Below are 24,632 nucleotides of genomic sequence, written 5' to 3'. Positions count from 1 at the left end.
GCGGTTTGCTTTTCTTAGTTATTAGATTACGTAAAACGAAATAATGTACGTTAATAGATTGTATGAACCATTTTCGTTTTCGTAACCGGCAACCCTCAATCGAGTTTCTTCCCGACTCGTGCATTAACCGAAATGGGTATCTTCATACGCAGACGCAGACGGAAAGCATCTGTCTAGGCAGGTCTCGGCGCAAAGTGTGTAGCGAAGTGGGAGGCCGAGATTCAGGCAGACAGACGCACAGAGAGTTTGTGCGAACATCAACGATAACAAAACACCTCAACGCCTTTATGCAATTTATTGAACAAGCCATTAAGATATGCCTCGGATTATAGCTTCACAAGTGGATTTATTCTTGTTTGGCGCCTTGGACCGACGCGGACAAAATGACAGTTTTTGAAGTAAACAGGAGAAAGTCTCCTTTTTGAATTGAATGAGGGTGCCACAACATTACCAAGAGTGCTCCAAGGCCATGATAGAAGGAGCCTGCTGTGCATACAGATGTGCCCTCGCTACGATATATCGACTTGGTAGTAGCTATCCAGATAGCTAACATCGTTTGAAAGCTATTTAAAGAGCACATTTTTTGCCTCGTTTAAGAAACTTAATTTTGACAGTTTGCGGCTTTACAGTAGCTGACAGCTTCAGTCTACTAGCTAGTTAGCTAACAGCTAGCTATTAGCTTCGCTAGCTACACAGCAACTTGTTTATTAGCTAGCTTAGTTGTAGTTGGCTAGCTACCGTAGCTAGCTGGTTGGCTAGCTGGATAGCCAACGTTAATTAGCCATATAGCAGACACTTGACTGTTTCCTAGTGTGCTAATCAAAATTGTAACTTTTGTATGAACGGCGATATGCTACGTGAATTTTCAATGTCGCGAGCTAGTTGGCTAGTCAATGCCAATTAAGTTAGAGTTACCTACTAACGTAAGTGATATAAATTTGCTGGTCTCAATAGCCAGCGTTCACACCCGGACTTGTGGTGTGTGGTTTGCTTTCACTGTTTGTTTAGTATTTTAAGCTACATTTTCACCGTGCTTGGACTGACCCACCCACAAGGACTATCTTGGGCCGATGCTGACAATCCAGTCCGGATCACGGCAACGTAGGACGCCGCCGCAGCCATGCAGCCGCAGCAAATATACGACTTTTCAAGTGACGAGAATAGTCACAAATGGCGAGGCCTCTTCGTGCAAGCGTTGCGAAAGGTAACAATATCCCCAATACTGTGTCATGATGCCTAACATAAGTTTGCAGGTTAATTGTGATGACCCCTTAAACAAACCTATCATGAGAACAAAGGTGGGCAACTTAATTGCACAGGTGGGGCTGGACAATCTTGCAATGACAACGGCTGTTTGACAGTTCTAGAAGATGCACAATTATATCCAGCAGCACTGGACAGCTCTAAACATAACATCTACATAAATTGGCAGTTTAGTTGGTGGTTATGTTGGATTTCCGAACAATCACACTTCACTGTACTTCCTTAAAATTAGTATGGTACAAGTTTGTCACTATTAATGTCTTTGGCAAGTTGAGAAGTGGAGAAAAAAAGGTGGTCCAACTCGGGTGTAACTTTCAATTCAATGCCTGCTTCCACATTTCAGTTATATGTAAATATGCACTGTTTGATTCATGCTACTTCTGTTTCATTGCTTGTTTGCTTAGAGACAACAACAATGTTCAGAAACTCTCAAAATAATTTTTCAAGGCGGGAAGCGTTTAAAAACCTGACGTGCAACTCAGCACCATCTTTGTTGATTCATCATCTTTTCAACACCTTTCTCCTTGTTGATCTGTCACTCTGAGTCTGCAGCTAGACTGGGATAAAACTGTCTCCACCGTCTGGTGATAAAGCTATCTAAGCGCTCCTCTCTTCTCACCCTTCCGTCGTGGCACATAGAAACCTGTGGAGGACAGGGAAACGAGCAGGATAAACAATGGAATGACCTGTGTAGATTTTTATGCTCGTCGTCAGTTGGCATGTTGGCTCAGTGATGCCCATATTTGACCATGTACCAGGCTTTTCCTTCATCTGACTATAAACGCTTCGGAGTGGTTTTATATGTTTGTCTATTTGGGGAGTCATGGAGACTGACGTGGCTTCTGCTTTTGAGAGCCACTTGTGGAGAGAGGACATGGCTGGACGTAAGAGGCCGAGTGTCACAGAGCCCAGCACAGACGCGTTCTGCTGTCGGTAATGGGATTATTTCAACACAGGCTGTTGTTGTCCCACGGATCAACCAGCGCTGCTGTCAGAGTGATGAGGCCAGTGCAGCCTTGTGGTTAGTCTGGAAGGCTGATTCAGGTGAAACTCAAACAGGTGGCAGTGCTGTGGTGGGGATGTTTCACTGCTCAACACGTCACGCAGCAGCCTAAGGGAGAACCCGTCACGGATTGACGCAGGCTAGTGTGTTTGTTATGGTCTTGACTCGCAGTGACTCACCTTTTTACGGCTGTCCAGAGGGGTGTTTCTTCTGTTGGGTAGAGAGAACCAGCAGACATGTCCTCTCTGCATTGGTGATTTGGCACTGTTTTAGCGGAGGAGGTGGAGCATTACAGATAACACGTCCGTAAGGCCACTACAAGACTCTGAAGCCTTCTGGGTCTGACTCCTGGGCTCATGGTGAACACAGTAGGACGAGTTGAACTACAGACCACGCAGGCTTGTATTGCTGTCTCAGTGTGGCGTTTGTGAAAGTGCGCAGTGACATTTGGCCCCAGATGCTCCACGGTGGGGTCACGGAGGTGTGTCTGAGGTTCACGTACCCGCGGCTCGTGTCTGGTGCTGTGCAGGAGCGTCATCGAGCCACGACACACTGCTGTTAATAATAACTGTGCATTCTCCAGCTCTGCTGCTGTTTCACCGGCACGTGGAGGAGATGCCAGAGCGAAGGCTCCAGTTTCATTCCATCTCCATGTTGAGAGAGCGACGGGGCCGATGACGGCAGGGCGCCGTGGGGTGAAGCACAGGCCCATAGTTAGTAAGGGAGAGAGCGGGCCTGTGTTTCTGCCACGGCGCCGCCCCTCCCAGCCCCCCCCCCCCCCCCCCCCCCCCCTGCCGGAGAGAGCAGCCGTCTGGGTGGCCGACGCACACGGCCAGACGCCCCGCCGTGCCTTGCAAAGGGTTAGCTGCCGGCCAGCTCCTCCATCTCCCCGGGTGTGCCGATGAGACAGGATGGGCGCCGTGGCGACGCACGCTTCCTGTGCACCTGACCCGGGCGGGACCTTGGAGGGGACGGCAGACCGAGGTCCCGCGTGTCCTGTCCTTCACAGCGCCTCCCATCACGTCCGTCATCGCTGTGCTCGGCGTCCCCAAATAGAGCAGAGAGATGCGAGGCAGCACGGAGGGCGAGGGGGAAAGAGGGGGGGGGGGGGTCACTGGGCCAGGTCAACGGAGGGTCACTTACCAGAGCTTACAATCACCGGCAAACATGTACGTTTGGATGGATTGTGTGAGTGACAGGGAGAGAGAGGGCGAGAGAGAGCGCTCGAGGGAGAAAGAACAGTCGAATGGAGAGAGCGGGAGAGGTGGAGTAGTAGTGGGAGAGGGAGAGAGAGCAGTAGATAAGAGAGAGCTAGAGACGGCGAGGGAGGGAGGGAGGGAGGGAGGGAGAGAGAGGGAGAGAGAGGGAGATTTGATCTCTGCCCCATGATTCCCCAGAAAGTCTGATGGTAATGGTTGGTGATGTCATCCCCTCAATCCCACATGGTGACACATGCTTGGCTGCAATAACCGCCCCTCCTCCTCGGCTCCCATTACCTGCAACCTGAGCCACTGGCTCAGACACAACCATAATCAATCCAATTTGAAAAATGTTTACCCTCCATATAAACACCCCTAATTCTATTACCAGACAACTGCAACACCTGCTGCTACTCCGTGTCCTTCTAACCTGCATGCTGCTCAATGTGTACCTAACCGTCTGTAGTACAGCACTATGTCTGTGTACACACTATGTGCAGTAGTATACGTCTGTGCACAAACTAGGCACAGTAGTACATGTGTAACAAACTGTTGTGAGGGGAAATCTCCATGCTCTTCACCCCAATCGACTGTAGGAAATACTGTGTCTTTCTCTATCATCTGTTGCCATGCAAGTTGGCATTTCAATCTGTGCTCTTCCTCGTTCTGAAAGGGGCTGAGCTCCTGTCTGCCGTGGGTCTCTGGAGGAGAGCACTGCCGCTGGGTGCTCCATCAGTGTCTGTCTGCTGCCCTCTGCTCTCCCCAGAGACCACCACTCTCTCTCTCTCCTCGTGGTCGGGAGGGAGGGGGAGAGCGAGACGGGGAGAGGGGGGGGGGGGAGGTGAACGGAGAGGAGGAGGAGGGGGAGGGGAGGGAAGAGGAAGTGCAGTGGGACTTCCTGTCCTGTGGCCAGGCCTCCCTAATGGAGACGTGAAACCGTACACCTCCAGCTGGGTTCAGAGGGCCCGCCGCAGTGCCTGCTTCTCATCTGTCTCCCTCTCTACACGCGACCAGACTCCTCCTTTCCCTCTCTTTTGTCTCCCCTCCCCTCTCGTAGGGAGTAAAGCTCAACTGAAGCCTTAAACCACTGTGACGTCCTCCCCTAGATAGTGAGCTCTCTTCTGGACCCCAGGACATCCTATCGTAGCCTGCGCGCGTTCGCCCGACTCAGCTTGCACGAACACTACATATAAGAAAAGAGTTCGTAAATATGCTGAGCCAGAGGAGATGGTCCAATCAGCCGCTCTCTCCTTCCAGTCCTGCCCCTGGAGCTCCTGTCTGCTTCTCCAGGCCTCTCCGTCAGCTCCCATGGAGAGCAGGAGAGCGCTTGTGAGCAGCGCGGGAGGAAGCAGCCGCTGGTTTTGTGAATGGAGGGCAGGGAAAGCCCCGGAGTTTCTGTGGGGATGACTCACTGCTGCTCGTGCCTGTGAGGAATGTGGACAAGTGTTTGGAGAGAGGGGGGTTCTTTCTCACCTTCTTGAACTTCAGCTTTGATTTCTCATGTGCCTAGTGGCCGATACCAATGGCGAGATCATCCCCGTATGAGATTCTTCACATTGAAAGATCTTATCAACAGCTTTTCACTCGATTTCCTACTTGGAAGTGGAACCATGCCGGGTTTGTGTGTCGGAAGAGGTTTTCCGTTGACTTCACTTTTGACATTTAGCGGCAAGTGTTTCAGTGAACTGATGAGGAGTCTGGAAAGCGTGTGAATCTGTGTGTTAGAGGAGAGAGGGATGGCTCTCTTGTCACCGCGTCACGTTTTGTCAGAGCACCAGAATGCCTGAAGCCTGGTCAAGGCTGACCTTTGACCTCTACCCTCACATTCCACATGCCGGGGGCAAAGTTCTGTCATCATATTGCTCGCTTCACTACATGCGAGGGTAATTCCATCACCACCATGGGAACAGCCTGGCTTTGTGTATGCGTGGGGGTGTGCGCTAATGTGTGTGTGTGCGCTAATGTGTGTGTGTGTATGTGTGTGTGTGTGCGCATGCTCATGTTTGCACGTGTGGCCATGAGTGTGTGTGCACGTGTGTATGTGTGTCTATGCCTCTTTATCAGCCTCTCTCTCCCTCTCCTAGACTGTTTCAGTAGAACACCCCTCCCATCACAGCACCTAAACAGACCACATTCCCCAGGGAGAACTGTCGTGATGATGTCATGATAAAGATAGGGAGGCTCTTCCTCGTTCACCTGACACGTCAACTCTCCTTCCCTCCCTCCAGACACACCTCCCTCCCTCCAGGCACACCTCCCTCCCTCCAGGCACACCTCCCTCCATCCAGACACACCTCCCTCCATCCAGACACACCTCCCTCCATCCAGACACACCTCCCTCCATCCAGACACACCTCCCTCCAGACACACCTCCCTCCATCCAGACACACCTCCCTCCATCCAGGCACACCTCCCTCCAGACACACCTCCCTCCATCCAGACACACCTCCCTCCATCCAGGCACACCTCCCTCCAGACACACCTCCCTCCATCCAGACACACCTCCCTCCATCCAGGCACACCTCCCTCCAGACACACCTCCCTCCATCCAGGCACACCTCCCTCCCTCCAGGCACAACTCCCTCTATCCAGACACACCTCCCTCTCTCCAGACACACCTCCCTCTCTCCAGACACACCTCCCTCCAGGCACACCTCCATCCAGGCACACCTCCCTCCATCCAGGCACACCTCCCTCCATCCAGGCACACCTCCCTCCAGGCACACCTCCCTCCCTGCCTCCAAACACCTTCTCCTTCCACCCTCCTTCCATATCTCCAAACACAACTAATAGATTACTCCACCTCCACCTAGATCAAACCTGCTGTGCTATGCTACAGTATGCTGTGCTGCTATGTTACAGTGTGCTATGCTGCTATGTTACAGTGTGCTATACTATGTTACAATAAGCTATGCTATGTGATTGTGTAGGGGAGTCCCCCTGTGTATGTTGCTGCTGTTTCTGACGTGTGCGTGTGTGTGTGTGTGATGCTGCTGTATCTGAATCTGACCTGTGTGTGTGTGTGATGCTGTATCTGACCTGTGTGTGTGTGTGTGTAATGCTCCCAGGTGCAGGTGCAGGTGCATCCCAACCTCACAGCCACAGAAGACGCCCTGCAGCACATCGAAGAGCTCATCCTGCAACTGCTCAACATGCTGTGTGTGGCCCAGCCACGCACCGTACACGACGTGGAGGTACACACACACTCACACTCTCTCACGCACACACATGCACACACAGGAATGCTCAACACGCTGCGTGTGTGCACATACATGCACACACACAGAAACTGTTACACACACACTCACGGTCCTTCACACTCAAGACAAAATCATCTGAGTGACTGAATCTTATGTTCTCATACTCCAGTTAACAAACTACTTCCTGTTCTACCTTTTTTCACCCAATCAGGAACGAGTACAGAAGACCTTCCCCCACCCCATTGATAAGTGGGCTATAGGTGACGCCCAATCAGCTATCGAGAAGCGCAAGAGGAGGAACCCTCTCCTGCTGCCAGTGGACAAGATCCACCCCCTGCTGAAGGTAGCCTTACCAGGGCCTCACAACCAGCCTTACTAGGGCCTCACATCCAGCCTTACCAGGGCGTCACAACCAGCCTTACCAGGGCCTCACAACCAGCCTTACTAGGGCCTCACATCCAGCCTTACCAGGGCGTCACAACCAGCCTTACCAGGGCCTCACAACCAGCCTTACTAGGGCCTCACATCCAACCTTACCAGGGCGTCACAACCAGCCTTACCAGGGCGTCACAACCAGCCTTACCAGGGCGTCACAACCAGCCTTACCAGGGCGTCACAACCAGCCTTACCAGGACCTCACATCCAGCTTTACCAGGGCCTCACATCCAGCCTTGCTAGGGCCTCACATCCAACCTTACCGGGGCCTCAAATCCAGCCTTGCTAGGGCCTCACATCCAGCCTTGCCAGGGCCTCACATACAGCCTTGCCAGGGCCTCACATCCAACCTTACCGGGGCCTCACATCCAGCCTTACCAGGGCCTCACATCCAGCCTTGCTAGGGCCTCACATCCAGCCTTACCAAGGCCTCACATCCAGCCTTGCTAGGGCCTCACATCCAGCATTACCAGGGCCTCACAACCAGCCTTACCAAGGCCTCACAGATCATTGCAGACACTGTTGCTTTGCTCATTACTACATGAGCTGTTGAGGTACGTCTGTATGAGCTGAGCTCCCAGACCTGAGTGGAACTCCCCCTGGTTGTTGTGTAACCATGGCTACATTCCAACACCCGGACATTCTACTGTTTAGAATGGCAGAAAAATAGTTAGCGTCTCCCAATACATGGTATGTATTGGGACAGTGCCCCAAGGATGTCTCGCAACATCCGGTAGCATTTACATTTAGTCATTTAGCAGACGCTCTTATACAGAACGACTTACAGTAAGTACAGGGACATTCTCCCCGAGGCAAGTATGGTGAATCGCCGGGAATCGAACCGGCAATCTTCTGATTACTAGCCCGATTCCCTAACCGCTCAGCCACCTGATTCCCATTTAGCAGTATGTGTCCATTCCTACCCACAACCCTTTGTGCAGTGGAAGCTGTGTCAACCGTGGAGACAACGGTACAATAAACTACCATCAGGGCTGTGTGTGTACGAGCACATGCTTGTGTGTGCCTGTGCGTGCGAGCCTTCTGAGTGTGTGTGTGTGTGTGTGTGTTGCTGCATGTATGTTACATTTCTATGACTAAGTAGTAGCTTCCAACTGGATGCCTACTGCAGAACAGCAGGCACTGTGTAAGGGCAGCAGCAGTAGCTAATCAACATGATGGTTGCCGCTCATGTCTGTGTGCTGGCGTCTCCGCAGGAGGTACTGGGGTATAAGATCGACTATCACGTCTCCCTCTACATCGTGGCCGTGCTGGAGTACATATCCGCAGACATCCTCAAACTGGCCGGGAACTACGTCGGGAACATCCGCCACTTTGAGATCCACCAGCAGGATATCAAAGTGTCCATGTGTGCAGACAAGGTGAGGAACTTCCTGTTCCTGTTTGTGAAGGTTTGTACTGTACCAGGTGTGGTACCTGTAAGGCTGTTCAGTACAAGGTGTGGTACCTTTAGATAATGTACAGTAGCCGTGTGTTTGCTATCAGCTGAAATATACTGACGCAAAATCCTTTTTGTCCTCCCCTTGACCGGGTTCCTGTGTTGTGTGTGTGTGTGTGTGTGTGTGTGTGTGTGTGTGTGTGTGTGTGTGTGTGTGTGTGTGTGTGTGTGTGCAGGTGCTGATGGACATGTTTGACCAGGACGAGGACATGGGCCTGGTGTCTCAGTGCGTGGAGGAGCCCTCGTCCTCGGGGGAGCTGACCTACGATGACCTGGTCCGCCTGGAGATCGCCGAGGAGCGCCAGTACCTGCGCGAGCTCGACCTCATCATCAAAGTGTTCCGACATCACTTCCTGTCCAACACCAAGATCTTCATGCCTCAGGTGAGAACAGCCCGGCCAGGTTGGGCTTACCTAAGCCGTCGTCAGCTTTGCAGCTTACAAACAGCTGCCTGCATGTCACATCAGCACTCTGAATACTTACCAAAGCCCTTTTGAAGTCAAATCCCCTGTAATAACATTATGCGGATTGTAAATGAGCCTCTGTAATCAGCTAGCTGCTAATCTTTCGTAGCAAAGTAGATTGTTAGTGAAGTGTTTGGGTTGACTTCTCAAACAGTGGATGGAGCCTCACTAAGTTAACCTGCTGAGACCCAGCAATGAATGTACTTCTTCTGTGGATGGTGGTTTTGGGCTCTGAACGATCTCAGGAATAGCCAATAGTTATAGATGCATGACTAAAACAAATGAGAATGCTAGATTGTGACATTTCTTTACCTTCAAAAATGGTTATTAGCTAATCCCAAAAACGTACGTTACTGAAAATGTTAACTTTAAAAATCGATTTTTCTCCCTGGTCTCAGGGGACGTGTGTTTTTACGACGTTTATAAAAAAAAAAGAAAGGGAAATACGGTACAATACTGTCTTCTTCATGGACTCGTCACCTGAGGGTTGTATAATTGTGCATGGGCAAGGGAGGTTACTGGGACTGTGTGGTGTGTGTTTGGACTAGGGTAGTTAGTGGTTGGCCGAGGGTGAGGAGGGTAGCTCCACTGGGCGCTCCTGGGTTCACAACATGTAATTACGTTGCGACAGAAACGGCCCATGTGGCTCTTGACAAATTAACCTCAAAAATGTGTCGAAATATCCGATGTCGTTGCATATTGAAAGTAAATAAGGAAACAGTTGACGGTCACCTCACCATGTTGTGTCCGACACAGCCTGTTTTCATCATCTCCTCGCTTGAACCATGAGATAAACAAATGTTTCCTCTCCAACTGATTGTGATATTTGGTTTCTCCAGATGTGTATCACATTCCAGACCCGAGCCTTTTGTTTCTCATACTTGTCGTCCGTGTTTGACCCCCCCCCCTCTCTCTCTCTCTCTCTCCCAGGATGTGGAGGTGCTCTTCAGTAACATCCTGGACATCCACGAGCTGACGGTCAAACTGCTGGGGCTGATTGAGGACGCCGTGGAGATGACCGCCGACGGCAGCCCCCATCCCCTGGTGGGCAGCTGCTTCGAAGACCTGGCCGAGGTACTCCCCTCCACACCTGTCTGACTACAGTACCTCCCCTCCACACCTGTCTGACTACAGTACCTCCCCTCCACACCTGTCTGACTACAGTACCTCCCCTCCACACCTGTCTGACTACAGTACCTCCCCTCCACACCTGTCTGACTACAGTACCTCCCCTCCACACCTGTCTGACTACAGTACCTCCCCTCCACACCTGTCTGACTACAGTACCTCCCCTCCACACCTGTCTGACTACAGTACCTCCCCTCCACACCTGTCTGACTACAGTACCTCCCCTCCACACCTGTCTGACTACAGTACCTCCCCTCCACACCTGTCTAACTACAGTACCTCCCCTCCACACCTGTCTGACTACAGTACCTCCCCTCCACACCTGTCTAACTACAGTACCTCCCCTCCACACCTGTCTGACTACAGTACCTCCCCTCCACACCTGTCTGACTACAGTACCTCCCCTCCACACCTGTCTGACTACAGTACCTCCCCTCCACACCTGTCTGACTACAGTACCTCCCCTCCACACCTGTCTGACTACAGTACCTCCCCTCCACACCTGTCTGACTACAGTACCTCCCCTCCACACCTGTCTGACTACAGTACCTCCCCTCCACACCTGTCTGACATACAGTACCTCCCCTCCACACCTGTCTGACTACAGTACCTCCCCTCCACACCTGTCTGACATACAGTACCTCCCCTCCACACCTGTCTGACTACAGTACCTCCCCTCCACACCTGTCTGACATACAGTACCTCCCCTCCACACCTGTCTGACTACAGTACCTCCCCTCCACACCTGTCTGACATACAGTACCTCCCCTCCACACCTGTCTGACTACAGTACCTCCCCTCCACACCTGTCTGACATACAGTACCTCCCCTCCACACCTGTCTGACATACAGTACCTCCCCTCCACACCTGTCTGACTACAGTACCTCCCCTCCACACCTGTCTGACTACAGTACCTCCCCTCCACACCTGTCTGACATACAGTACCTCCCCTCCACACCTGTCTGACTACAGTACCTCCCCTCCACACCTGTCTGACTACAGTATGCCCTCCCTCTCCTGTCTCACACCCAATGTGGAGAAAACCCAATATGTGTGCATCGGTGAGCGCTGTTTTGTAGGTCCGTTTGTTTGGCTCTGCTGCCATGCCACGCAGCTCATCTGTCCTCCTCTCTCGTCTACAGGAGCAGGCGTTCGACCCCTATGAGACCCTGTCCCAGGAGATCCTCTCCAGGGGGTTCCACGAGCACTTCAGCAGCCTGATGGCCAGACCCTCAGTGGGGCTCTACTTCCAGGTACGAGCCCTCACACCAGAGAAGCTAGCATCAGGGTCAAGCCCAGCAGGGTTTCAGTTCAGGAATGTCCCTGTGTGTGTGTGTGTGTGTGTGTCTGAGGACGAAAGCTGCCTTCTTGTTGGCCTTATGTGCTAGAACAAAACGAGCGAGCGAGGGGATTTTTGTTGGAGGTTAGTGTGAGACGATGCATTGTCTCTCGCCTGCTGTGAGTGAAGTCGAGGCGTCTGGAATTCCTCAACAGCAGTCAGAGACGTGCCGTGACATATTCAGCTTCCTGTTCGTTCCGTCCACCGCCTGCTTGTTTAACTTGGACATTCCTCACAAGATGTGCATTGGATTGTATTCTGCAGGGTGCAGAGCAACTGCCTTTGAAGGCAGAATGTGTTGGTCCTGTTTTCATAAGCACCCACTGATGTTAAATCCTAACCTAGAGACAGCTAATTTCCGTGCCCCATTTATTAAATTCTTGTCTGCTTAACCCTTGTTTGTACTGGCTGTTCAATGCTGACCTCTTGGTATGAGGACAGGGTGAGGGGACTGCTCTTGATGCCCTGTGTGTAAGGGGGAGTGCTTTGAGCTCCGGGTCTGTGTGGCGAACCCTCCACCCTGCTGCCCAGACCGGAGGGCCTCGACTGGGCCTGATCTGTTAACCCCACCCTCCACCACCTCCAGGGCCCAGCCTTATAAACAGTGGTCACCCAGCTTACCATAACCCTGGGCCCAGCCTTGTAAACAGTGGTCACCCAGCATAATTCAGATTGATTTCTGGGTGGAGCTGTTTATTTAAACTGGCCATGTTCTGAATGTCATGAAGAGTAAACTGCAGAGACCAGGAAGATGGACACCAGAGGAGGAGAGACCAGGAGAGTAGAGTAGACACCAAGAGAGTAGAGACCGGGAGAAAAGAGACCAGGAGAGTAGGAGAGAAGCAACGTTAGTAAACAGAAGAGTAGATATTACAATCCAGACCATGGATCTAGGAAAAAGCTTGTTCAATTGTATCCAGTCTGGAACAGGCTACATTTGAGCTGGTTCTGTTTGCCTTTTATGGAATTCAAGATGGCTGTTCACTGCCAGTTATGCTGTTGTTTTGCTTGGGGATGTGGAGCTGGATGGTGTGCATGTTAAATGATATCCTGTAGTCTCGGGGGGCCATGCTGTAATGGCGGTCTAGCTACCATCTTTCTCCTCCGACCGACCTCCCACTCTCGTCTTTTGTCTCAACCCATCCTCTCCTTTTTTTCTCATCCCTCTGGCCCCCGCTGTCCCCACACCCTTACCCTGTCTGTCTGTTGTGTGTGTGTTTGTGTGTGTGTGTGTGTGTGTGTGTGTGTCACACTCAGCCACTGCACTCTGCAGCTTCTGGCATTGTGGGTAAATTACATCGGATTTTATAAATAGCCCAGGCGGCTACGCTGCAGGCCTGTGTTCTCCTGGAGAGAGGGGCCCTGCCTGGGGGAAGGGGCCTCTACCCTGGAGAGAGGGGCCCTGCCTGGGGGAAGGGGCCTCTACCCTGGAGAGAGGGGCCCTGCCTGGGGGAAGGGGCCTCTACCCTGGAGAGAGGGGCCCTGCCTGGGGGAAGGGGCCTCTACCCTGGAGAGAGGGGCCCTGCCTGGGGGCCTCAGTTCAGGCTGAAAAGGAGCTGTAAACGAAAGCCTGTAACGAGCTCGTCCTGGGTTCAGTTCAGTAAGTCCCTGTGCTGGGTACAAGCTGTTCTGCTCTGATGTGGCAGTCCCAGTGTTAGGTGTACTTTTAGGTTAATTGTGGAACACCTCTTCAGCAAATTACTGATTTTTGTTATGGAGGGGGGGGTGCTCCCTTTTAACCAGCTCATGGTCCATGAATGATTGATGAGTGGAACCCAGGGGAGTGGGAGCTGGGTAGTTCATCTGGATCAGCCCTCTGAAGACTACCTGCTTACCAGGGAACCTGTTTGTTCTGGATTAATGTGTGTGTTTCTGTTGTTTCTGTTCTTTTCTATCTCTCTCCCTCCCCCCTCCGTCAGACAGCGTGTGTGTAGCTGTGCGGTGTCTCGCTGGTCCCAGCAGTAGAGTATTGATTAAGTGTTGTCTGTCAGGGCAGCAGGGACTAGAGATGCTATGACAAGCCCTCCTCTGGTTACTCTGCAGCCCAGCTCAATCTAGCTCTCCTTTCACCCCTGTCCATCCCTCCATCATCTCTCTCTATCCCTCCATCACCCCTCTCTCATTGTCCATCCCTCCATCATCCCTCAGTCTATTTATTCCCCCATCATCCCCTCTGTCTCTCTGCTATCCCTCCATCATCTCTATCTCTCTCTCTCTCTCTCTCTGTCTCTCTCTACCTGTCTCGTCTGACTGGATACCTGTCTGACTGCATATTTGTCTGCCTGACTGTCTACCTTTCTGTCTATCTATCTACCTGTCTGTCTACCTGTCTGACTGTGTACCTATCTGTCTGACTGTCTGACTGTCTACCTGTCTTTCTGACTGTCGACCGGTTTGACTGTATCCTTGTCTGTCTGTCCCTACAGTCGATAGCCGAGGGCTTTAAAGAGGCTGTCCAGTATGTCCTTCCTCAGCTGATGATGGTCCCTGTCTACCACTGCCTGCACTACTTCGAGCTACTACAGGTCAGTCGCTCACACACACACACCCACACGGATGTGCAGAGCAGTGGGACATCTGATGTCACAGCTGCTCTGAATCATCGTGCCTGTCACACAGAGTCAAGGGGTGGGTAGCTGTCACCATGGTGACTTTGCTTCAGTATCAGACCTTCTTCCTTCCTGTTCCACCAGCCTCTCTTTACCCCTCCAGCCTCTCTCTCCATCCCCACCAGTCACTCTTTACCTGTCCAGCCTCTCTTTACCCCTCCAGCCTCTCTCTCCAGCCTCTCTTTACGACTTCAGCCTCTCCTTACCCCACCAGCCTCTCTCTCCACCCCCACCTCAGTCTCTAGTCTCCAGCTTCCCTCAGGGGTCGAGGCGAGGCTGGCCAGTCGTCTGTCATCTCCACCTGGCTGCTGAGGCCCCATCTTCATCAGGGCCCCCCAGCCACCCGGCTGACTGTGCTTCATCAGGGCCCAGCTGGCCGATGTGTGACCTGTCTGTCTTGCCTCCCTCTGAGCAGCAGCTGCAGGAGCGCAGCCAGGACCAGGACGACCGCGAGGGCCTGAAGCAGGCCATCACCGCGCTGCTCAACCTGCAGTGCAGCGTGGAGCGCATCTACACCAAGCACCTGCCCCGACGCAAGCCTGGGTAAGCTGGCCTTCCACCCTAACCCGAACCCTGGGGACACCCACCCTAACCCTGGGGACACCCACCCTAACCCTGGGGACACCCACCCTAACCCTGGGGACACCCACCCTAACCCTGGGGACACCCACCCTAACCCTGGGGACACCCACTCTAATCCTGGGGACACCCACTATAACCTTAACCCCTGTAACACATCATATAAAACACCTGATAGCAGTAATTAAATATCTAAATGACTACCCCCCCCCCCCACCCCCCACCCCACCCCACCCCAGGGAGCCCATGTACCGGCTGTACAGCAGGCAGGTGCGCAGCAAGCAGCTGGCCATCAAACGCATGAACGAGATCCAGAAGAGTATCGACGGCTGGGAGGGCAAGGACATCGGCCAGTGCTGCAGCGAGTTCATCCTGGAGGGGGCGCTGCTGCGCGCCGGTGCCAAGCACGAGCGCCACAACTTCCTGTTCGACGGCCTGATGATCAGCTGCAAGGCCAATCAGAGCTCGCGTCTCCCAGGCTCGGGCAGCGGTGCCGAGTTCCGCCTGAAGGAGAAGTTTGTGCTGCGCAAGGTCCGCATCGTGGACCGCGAGGACTCGCCCGAGCTGCGGCACGCCTTCGAGCTGGTGGGCCGGGACGACAACTGCGTGGTGTTCTGCGCGCGCTCGGCGGAGGAGAAGGCGTCGTGGATGGCGGCGCTGGTGACCCTCCAGTACCGCTCCACGCTGGACCGCATGCTGGACACGGTGCTGCACCGCGAGGAGCAGGACCAGCCCTTGCGCCTGCCCTTGCCCGACGTGTACCGCTTCGCCGTCAGGGACTCCGAGGAGAACATTGTGTTTGAGGACCGGGTGCAGAGCAAGACGGGCATCCCCATCATCAAGGCCGGCACTGTGGTCAAGCTCATTGAGAGGCTCACCTACCACATGTACGCTGGTGAGTCTGAGTCACGGACCGGGGATAGAACGCAAGCCCTACATACACACACAAACACACACTTCCTGTCTCCCTTTCTGATTCCTATTGGATGTAGCTGTAAGATCAACCACACAGAGTAAAGATGCCTACCTTTGGAGGGTTGGTACTTTAACTGTTAAATCTGTGTTTTCTGTTGTGGTCCCAGATCCCAACTTTGTGCGCACTTTTCTGACCACGTACCGCTCCTTCTGCAAACCCCAGGACCTTCTCAACCTGCTGATTGACAGGTAGGCTTCACCCAGGCCCCGTCAGTGTGATTGACAGGTCAGAGGTGGCGAAAGATAAGCCATCTCTGATTGCTTGATAGGTCTACGACGACGTGATTTCAAATTTGCTTCATGCGGCAAGTCATTTGAAACAGGATATTTCCCCAGTCTGTGTTTATGTGCCATGCTCCAGTAATGAAGTGTCTCAGTATCCTACAGACGGTAAGTGTGACCGTTCTGTCCCCAGAATCGACATCCCAGAGCCAGAACCCACCGAGGCAGACCGCCAAGCGCTCTGGAATGGTGATCAGCCAATGGCAGCTGAGCTCCAGAGATTCCGTCGGGAATACGTGCAGCCGGTCCAGCTCAGGTAGATCAGGGTTCTCACTGTTCTCTACCTGTTCCTCTAAACAGGGTTCTCACTATGTTCTCTACCTGTTCCTCTCTTCAGGGTTCTCACTATGTTCTCTGCCTGTTCCTCTCTCCAGGGTTCTCACTATGTTCTCTACCTGTTCCTCTCTTCAGGGTTCTCACTATGTTCTCTGCCTGTTCCTCTCTCTAGGGTTCTTAATGTATTCCGTCAGTGGGTTGAACACCACTTCTACGACTTCGACAACGACCCGGAACTCAGGTGTCGACTAGAGGAATACATCACCAGCAAAATTCAACTGAGAGGTGGGTGTGGGTGCGTGTGTGTGTAGGGCCACGCTGTTAAAACGTTCCATGCGACACGGTCGCGTGCAAATTCTTTGGGTCAGACGTTGTTCCGTAACAGCTCCTTCTAACTAACCGCACCAGGGAAATCCATGAGGAAGTGGGTGGAGTCCATAAATAAGATCATCAGGAGGAAGATGCAGACCCAGTCCAATGGCGTCAGCCACAACATCACCTTTGAGAGCCCCCCCCCCCCCATAGAGTGGCACATCAGCAGGGTGGGCCAGGTGGACACCTTTGACCTCATGACCCTTCACCCCATAGAGATCGCCCGGCAGCTGACCCTGCTGGAGTCGGAACTGTACAGGTGAGATGATGTCACTGTGATGCCAAGGGTTCAGCTGGGGAGTAGATTAGCACAGTTGTAGGCAGCTAACTTAGTAGCTGGTTAGGTAGGCTGCGCTAGGTAGGCTATGCTACCTGAGTAACTGGTTAGGTAGGCTGTGCTAGGTAGGCTATGCTACCTGAGTAACTGGTTAGGTAGGCTGTGCTAGGTAGGCTATGCTACCTGAGTAACTGGTTAGGTAGGCTGCGCTAGGTAGGCTATGCTACCTGAGTAACTGGTTAGGTAGGCTGCGCTAGGTAGGCTATGCTACCTGAGTAACTGGTTAGGTAGGCTACGCTAGGTAGGCTATGCTACCTGAGTAACTGGTTACGTAGGCTGCGCTAGGTAGGCTATGCTACCTGAGTAACTGGTTAGGTAGGCTGCGCTAGGTAGGCTGTGCTACCTGAGTAACTGGTTAGGTAGGCTGCGCTAGGTAGGCTATGCTACCTGAGTAACTGGTTAGGTAGGCTATGCTAGGTAGGCTATGCAACCTGGGTAACCGTGACCTCTTGACCTACCGTTGAGCTATAGCCATCCCCATCCAGTGGGGATCCTTCACCCTGACACCTTCTCCCTCCTCAGGGCTGTGAGGCCGTCAGAGCTGGTGGGCAGCGTCTGGACCAAAGAGGACAAGGAGAAGAACTCACCCAACCTGCTCCGCATGATCCGACACACCACTAACCTCACACTGTGGTTCGAGAAGTGAGTACTGGACCCCTAACCCCGGGGGTCACACTGGGCTACAGGGAGGTGTACAGGGAGTGCACATGGAGGATACATACCTTTTTTCATGGACACACAGTATACCTACTTCCTAATATAATTTAACCTTGTTGGCTATTTATATAGAGTGCAGAGAATGTGTCCACGACACTCCATGCAAAGAAGAGCCAAAGGGTGCTATAGAGTTGATGGTGTGTGTGTGTTGACGGTATGTGTTCTGTGCTCGCCAGGTGCATTGTGGAGGCGGAGAACCTGGACGAGCGCATAGCCGTGTTCTCGCGGGTCATCGAGATCCTGCAGGTGTTCCAGGAGCTCAACAACTTCAACGGCGTTCTGGAGGTGGTGAGCGCCATCAACTCTGTACCCGTCTACCGGCTCGACCACACCTTTGAGGTAAACACAGCCTCCAACACCAACACGTCTACCATTACCAATACTAACACAGCTACCAACACCATTACAGCCACCATTATCCCTACAGCTACATGTACCATTAGCATCACAGCTACATGTACCATTAGCACCACAACTACATGTACCATTAGCACCACAGCTACATGTACCATTAGCATCACAGCTACATGTACCATTAGCATCACAGCTACATGTACCATTAGCACCACAACTACATGTACCATTATTACCACAGCTACATGTACCATTAGCATCACAGCTCCATGTACCATTAGCACCACAGCTACATGTACCATTAGCATCACAGCTACATGTACTATTAGCACCACAGCTACATGTAAAACAGCCTTTTAACCTGTTCTAGAATAAGTGGTTCGCCACTACAGCTCATGTACCAAAGCCTATCAACCTTCAGATATTGTTGATCAACCTGATGATTAAACTGCTGAGAAATATGCTTCTGCTGGTAAAACATGTGTAATCTGTTCCGTCCACAGGCGGTCCCAGAGAGGAAGAAGAAAATTCTAGAAGAAGCAGTGGAACTCAGCCAGGACCATTTTAAGAAGTACCTGGCCAAGCTCAAGTCAATCAACCCACCCTGTGTGCCTTTCTTTGGTATGAACTCCTTCCTGCATCTCTTGAGTTGTCCCCCTGTCAGGTGTGTGTGTGAGAGCTAGCCGTGACCTCTGACCTTGGCCCTCAGGGATATACCTAACCAACATCCTGAAGACGGAAGAGGGGAACCCGGATTTCCTCAAACGCGACAGCAAGGAGCCGCTCATCAACTTCAGCAAGCGCCGGAAAGTTGCGGAGATCACCGGAGAGATCGAACAGTACCAGAACCAGCCCTACTGTCTGAAGGTGGAACACGACATCAAGGTCAGAACCCCTCTGTCTGTCCTGCCCCCTGGCCTTCCATCTGGCCCTTCTCCCAGGGTACAGGGTTAAACACTGCAAAAGGAATTTAGTCACAACTCCATGCCAATATTATTGCTATTCCAAGTTTAGGGATGGTATTATTTATATTAGCTGTAGGAGCTATTCATTTTGTAGTAGTAGCAGCAGTAGAAGTAGTAGCAGTAGGGCTGGGCGATATATCAACTATTATCGATAATATCGCAATGATTATGACGACGATGTAAAATGTGAAAATATCGTGAATATCGAGTATAAATTATTAGTATTATTATATTTTATTTTTTTGCTGGTCCTTGTGTTGCTTGTGTTTTAAGAACACCGTGTGGCTCCTCTGTGTTCACACACACAAACACACACACACACACACAGACACAGTTTTTTTCCACAAACTGAAAATTGCACGTGCACTCTCTTGCTCTCTTTTTGTCCTGCCACATAAGGACCTCTGCATGAATTGTTCCATGTGAGGTCCATTTTGTCAAGTTGCAAGTACCATGTTATGGCAACTGCTTAAATTTGCACTACACATTTTTTACTTTGTAACAATAGCTGTTCTATCTAAATTGTTTTTGTTGTTTTCTAATGGGAGCTAATTCAATTTGTATCCAATGCAAACATATCGAGATATATATCAAATATTGTTAACATTTTGACAATATCGAGATATCAAATTTTTCAAGGTTATATATCGCCCAGCCCCAAGTAGCTGTAGTAGTAACTCACCTACTTATTTACGTGGTGTGCTGTGTTTGTGTCCTCATAGCGGTTCTTTGAGAACCTGAACCCCATGGGCAGCATGAGTGAGAAGGAGTTCTCCGACTACCTATTCAACAAGTCTCAAGACATCGAGCCTCGCAACTGCAAACAGCCCCCCAGATATGTAAGTGTACCCTGCCATTTCACTAACCAATGAGTAACCCTGAGTCAATTAGTGTCCCAATCAGTTCTCCCATCAATCAATTACCCTGTTATGAGTTTCTTAACCTTTGTTGAGACCAGGATGGCTGGAGTGATCCTGTTGTAGAAAAAACATCATACTTCTGTAATTATGAAGATGGTTAATGATTATGGACTCAAAGATATTTGTAATCACTCTTTGGTATATGCTATATTATTGGAAACCATATTATTACAAGTTATATTATAGGAAACCAGATGCAAAGCTGTTTGCTGATTATTGTTATTCCTGAACAATAGTAGGAGACATGAGGAGCCCAAAAATAAGGTTTAAATAATTAAAGGATGAGTGGGGGAGAGGAGCATGTGTATGCTTTCATAAAGGTCCAGGATGCACAGCTATGACTTATGAGACATATTTGTGGCCTTTCGCCCAGGAGCCTAGTGCAGCTGGCTGTTCAAGGTCAGAGTGGGCCAAAATTGGGAGAAGTGTCTATGTAGGAAAGTACCTGGTTTGAATCCCCTGAGACAAGGGATCCGCTTTGTAAGATTACCTAATGTCTACGAAACCAACAAATATCGTACCATATTAACATAAAATGGGGAGAAGACTATATAAGTTAAATTGTCCGGAGAAAACTTCAGTCTGATCCCGGGCTCACGCTCACGTTCTATTGGGAATCTTTGTTACCTGAGAACCAATAAAACACTTTGCATCAACCCTGCTGAGTTCCAGTGCTGTTTTTACATTTTGAGAATTGACTGAAGATGTACAGAACTTTTGTTTCATCAATCCATCATGGTGTAACTCCCAATGGTACTGAAACCGTGTGTCCTTTTCTGTCGTCCGTCCCGTCCCCCCAGCCCAGGAAGACCCTGTACAACCTGAAGTCTCCAGGGATCCGGCCAGTGCGCACCTCCACGTCGGGCACCCTGAAGGGCCACCCTGTTGCCCTGGAGAGGGAGCCCCCCCACAAGATCACGTTCCGCAGCATCGCGGAGACGGAGCCGGAGACCTCTGCCTCGGTGCCCACCTCGCCCAACACGCCCACGCCGCCGCAGTCCGCCTCCTCCGACCTCAGCTCTGTCTTCATTGACCACGACCTCTGTGGCTCCTCTGGTGAGACGCACACGCACATTTGTACACACGCGCATGCACGTTTACACACTCGCGCGCATGCACGTTTATACATGCATGCACACACGTATACCATAACACACTCATTTACACTTATGTAGACACATACATAAACACACACAAGTCAACTCAGCTGTTCTGTCTTCTGATGTTACAGGTAGCAACTCCATCTTTGCCCCCGTACTCCTGCCTTCAAGTGAGTGTTTCTCTCTCTCTTTCTCTCTCTCTCTCCCTCTCTCTCTCCATCTTTGTCCCTGCTGTCTCTGTGTTAGTGAGGATGCTGTGTGTGTTGATGTTGCTGTGTGTTAAGGACTCCCAGGGTCAAGGCCGAGAGGAGTGTGTTTGTGTTTTTAGAGTCCGCTCCATGAACAGCATGTTACCATGCCGACCCTGACCCCTGTCTTCTCCGCAGAGCTGCACTCGGTGTCCTGCGGCAGTCTGCACCACCTGGGGGAGGAGCTTCTCAAGCCGCCCCCCCTGCCGCCCCGCAGGAAGGACGCCTTCTCTGAGGCCAAGGTAAGACCCACGCACCATGCACCCAGTAAAAGAGCTTGCCCTCCTCAGACATAACCCAGGTTGGGGAAGCCATGGTTCCTGTTAGCCATTCTGTTCCTTCCCACGGTAACCACCCCCTCCCTCGTCTGTGTTTGATTGACAGCTGAGCTGCAGGTCCGACAGCCCTCCAGCCATCCCCCCCCGGCTGCCCCCTCCTCTCCCCAGGTTCCAGCCCAGGGTGCCGGTCTACAACGGCCCCATCGACGGCCCCCTGCCCAGCCCCCCGCCCCCGCCTCCCCGGGACCCCCTGCCGGAGACCCCTCCCCCGGTCCCCCAGCGCCCCCCGGAGATCTTCATCAACTACCCACTGAGCCTGCAGCCGTCGCCCGTGGGGCGCTTCCAGTGGGACTTCTCCAGCTCGCCCAGCTCCCCCAGCACGCCCCCCGGCACCCCCTCGCCTCGCGTCCCCCGGCGCGGCTGCCCCCTCAGCGCCAGCCAGAACAGTCTGTGCCCGCTGGCCATGCCCGCCACGGCGCCCCCTGTGCCCCCACGCCACAACGCCAGCCCTCAGCTCCCCAAACTACCACCAAAGACTTACAAAAGGGAGCTCCTGCCGCCGCCCTTACAGAGCCTGTCATTGGTGGAGAACACGGACGGTAGCCAATAAGTCACTGCCTCTCTTTTTTTCAGCACTGGGCGTGCTCCTCAGATGAACTGCTAACCCCGCCCTGCGAAGGGCACGCAGACAGAGCAGACAAAACAAATGTATCACAATGAAAGCTACTGATCTGAAAGAAAGACCGACTTCTCCCCCCCCCCCCCCCCTCTGTCTCAAACACACACACTCCAACCCCTCCCACTCACCTTCATCGATCAATCACGCCACGCCTCTCAGGGGATCAGTAGCTCCGCCTTCATTTCAGCCCCTCTGTGCCAATGAGAAACCCACACCGGAGTGCCAGCTACAAACAAGGACCGCCAAGACACTGTTTCTGCCTGTCTGCCAGAGTGCGAGTCCGAGAGCGTATGTGTGTCTGTGTGTACTGTACATAAAAATAATGTGAGGCACTGTGTTACTTTTCTCTTGTAGAGAGGACATACTGTACTAGCTCTAGTGAACAAGACAGCAGTGGCTGTCTCTCCCACACCCCTCCCCAATTTTAGACACTGTGCCCCTCCCCCCCCCTCCCTCCCTCCCTCCCCACCACCCAGCCAGGGAGGAGGGGGCTGGTCTCTCCAGGCTAGCCTGCAGCCTCCACCCAGGCCTGGCCAGTCTCTCTCTCTCTCTCTCTCCTGCTGTGATTCTATGGGCATTGACACACTGTAGTGCTTCACTCAACTCTCGATTCCTGGAGTCTGTCAGGGCTCCCCCAGGACCTGAGGCCATGCTGGAGCTCTTCTGTGGAAGAGGTCGGGTTGTACAGAGTTGTCATTCGGAAACGCTTGCCGCGTCGTGTCTTTCAGCCTAACTGTAAACGAGAGACCAAAGTCTTAGTCAGGTTTATGCAGCAGGGGGACATAAGGGATCTGTTTATAGGACAAACAACGGCATGGGGAAAAGGCAAACAGGAATTTCATTGGCCCGTGAACACTGGGTTACGTCCCTTTCTTCTTCGTCTACTTGTTCTCTACTGTGCACTGTGACTGCAGGGAGGCGACTCCACAGAGCCCGGGCTGAGGACAGCCTGGCCAAGGCCACACGCTACACTTCAGACGGTGCCTTCTAACCCACAGCAGTGACCTCTCACCTGGAGGAGCACTGGGTTTACCAGATAGCCTGGCCGAGGGACTGGATGACTGACTGACTGGCTAACTGTGGTTGGCTGACTGACTGGCTAACTGTGGTTGGCTGACTGACTGGCTAACTGTGGTTGGCTGACTGACTGGCTAACTGTGGTTGGCTGACTGACTGGCTGACTGGCTAACTGTGGTTGGCTGACTGGCTAACTGGCTGACTGGCTGACTGGCTGACTGGCTGACTGACTGGCTGACTGGTTGACTGACTGACCTCCTGGGCCCAGGGTGCCTGAGCAGGAAGTCCTGTCTCTCCCCAGCTCCTTAAAAAGCCAAGATGATGTCTTAAAGTCCTCAGGGTTGTGTGCTGCTAGCCCCACACTCCAGACAACTTCATCACCGGTACCTTCTTCTGTGGTGTGGACGCTCAGCACTGGAAGCAGCACCAACCCACCAAAGTATGGGGCAAAGGGACCGCGCCCCCTAGTGGAGCCTCCAAACATCTGAACTCACGAGAGAAGAGCCTTCGTTCCATAGTCGTTCTCTCTCTCGCGCGCTTTCTCTCTTGGCCCAAAAGACATTTTCATTTTTGAAAAAGACTGAAATAATACATGCATCATGCTCGGATGTGCCTTTTTATTTGGTTTTGTATTTTACAGAATAAGCAAATGGTGTCTAAAATGCTAAAAAATAAAGTTGCCTATGTAATGCTTAGAACAAAGCTATACACTACAAAAAAATGTACAGGTTTGTGGATACAGTGTATATAACATGTATACACTAACAAAATAATTTGTATGAAGTGACTTCTCTTCGTTGTTGTATTGCACCCCTCCCCGCCCCCAGCATCTGTCTGGTCAGCTACAGCATAGCCAGCGACGCTACTGTCGAACGGAAGAGGTCACCGTCACTCAGTCACTTAAAGACAATCCCCAGTGTTACACCCTGGGACTATAACCAGAGGAAAGCCATTCTCTCTCTCTCTGTCTCTCTCTGTCTCTGTCTCTCTCCCTCTTTTCCCAACAACTGTTTTAAAGGAATGGAAATACCCAGTCAAGACATGCCAAGCACTTCCATACACGTGTGCTTCACTTTGTACATCTTACTAAATGCCTTTTGATGTGGATGGCGTTTTCATAGGTTTTTCAAACGCTGATACTTGAGGATGGAATTGTATTACGGTTTGCATTGAGTGTGTACATATATATGTTACTTGACGAGCATAGTGAAGAATTTACCTTTAGTTTTTTTTCTTTCTGAGAACATACTTTGTGCACTTTAGACTGTGCTGTTGAAGAGCTGCAGTATTGAAGGCCATGTGTGTTGACGGCATGCACGATGACCATGGTCCTGTACTACTGGTAAAGTCAACGTCCTACCTGGATCAGGGCAGAAACGAGTTGTAGCCTTCACTCCCCTTTCTCCTCCTCCCCCGCCCCGTCCTATCCCCACACA

General features: G+C 51.9%; 1 protein-coding gene across 1 annotated transcript; it reads left to right on the top strand.

Moving 5' to 3' along the window:
• The first annotated feature begins 652 nt into the window (after positions 1-652).
• sos2 (son of sevenless homolog 2 (Drosophila)) lies at positions 653-22,610 on the top strand. Its single transcript, XM_067242903.1, has 23 exons — positions 653-1,204; positions 6,534-6,659; positions 6,877-7,008; positions 8,315-8,479; positions 8,733-8,939; positions 9,951-10,094; positions 11,292-11,402; positions 13,915-14,013; positions 14,513-14,640; positions 14,916-15,571; positions 15,759-15,840; positions 16,067-16,189; positions 16,382-16,494; positions 16,618-16,840; positions 17,441-17,560; positions 17,812-17,974; positions 18,493-18,610; positions 18,699-18,874; positions 19,677-19,793; positions 20,675-20,930; positions 21,106-21,144; positions 21,361-21,464; positions 21,607-22,610. The coding sequence occupies exons 1-23, from the start codon at positions 1,121-1,123 to the stop codon at positions 22,108-22,110; spliced, it is 3,990 nt and encodes a 1,329-aa protein (XP_067099004.1). The 5' UTR covers positions 653-1,120; the 3' UTR covers positions 22,111-22,610.
• Positions 22,611-24,632: the final 2,022 nt, after the last annotated feature.

This window comes from Osmerus mordax, chromosome 9 (genome assembly GCF_038355195.1).
Source record: "Osmerus mordax isolate fOsmMor3 chromosome 9, fOsmMor3.pri, whole genome shotgun sequence".
NCBI classification, from domain to species: domain Eukaryota; kingdom Metazoa; phylum Chordata; class Actinopteri; order Osmeriformes; family Osmeridae; genus Osmerus; species Osmerus mordax.
The sequence above is the reverse complement of the archived record's forward strand: the minus strand, read 5'-3'. Positions and strand labels throughout refer to the sequence as shown.

Excerpts from the sequence above, each read along its gene's own strand:
- sos2 (XM_067242903.1), top strand. The coding sequence starts at position 1,121 with ATGCAGCCGCAGCAAATATACGACTTTTCAAGTGACGAGAATAGTCAC. Across the intron at positions 6,660-6,876 it reads GCACCGTACACGACGTGGAG|GAACGAGTACAGAAGACCTT; the intron begins GTACACACACAC and ends TCACCCAATCAG. Across the intron at positions 16,495-16,617 it reads CAGCAAAATTCAACTGAGAG|GGAAATCCATGAGGAAGTGG; the intron begins GTGGGTGTGGGT and ends TAACCGCACCAG.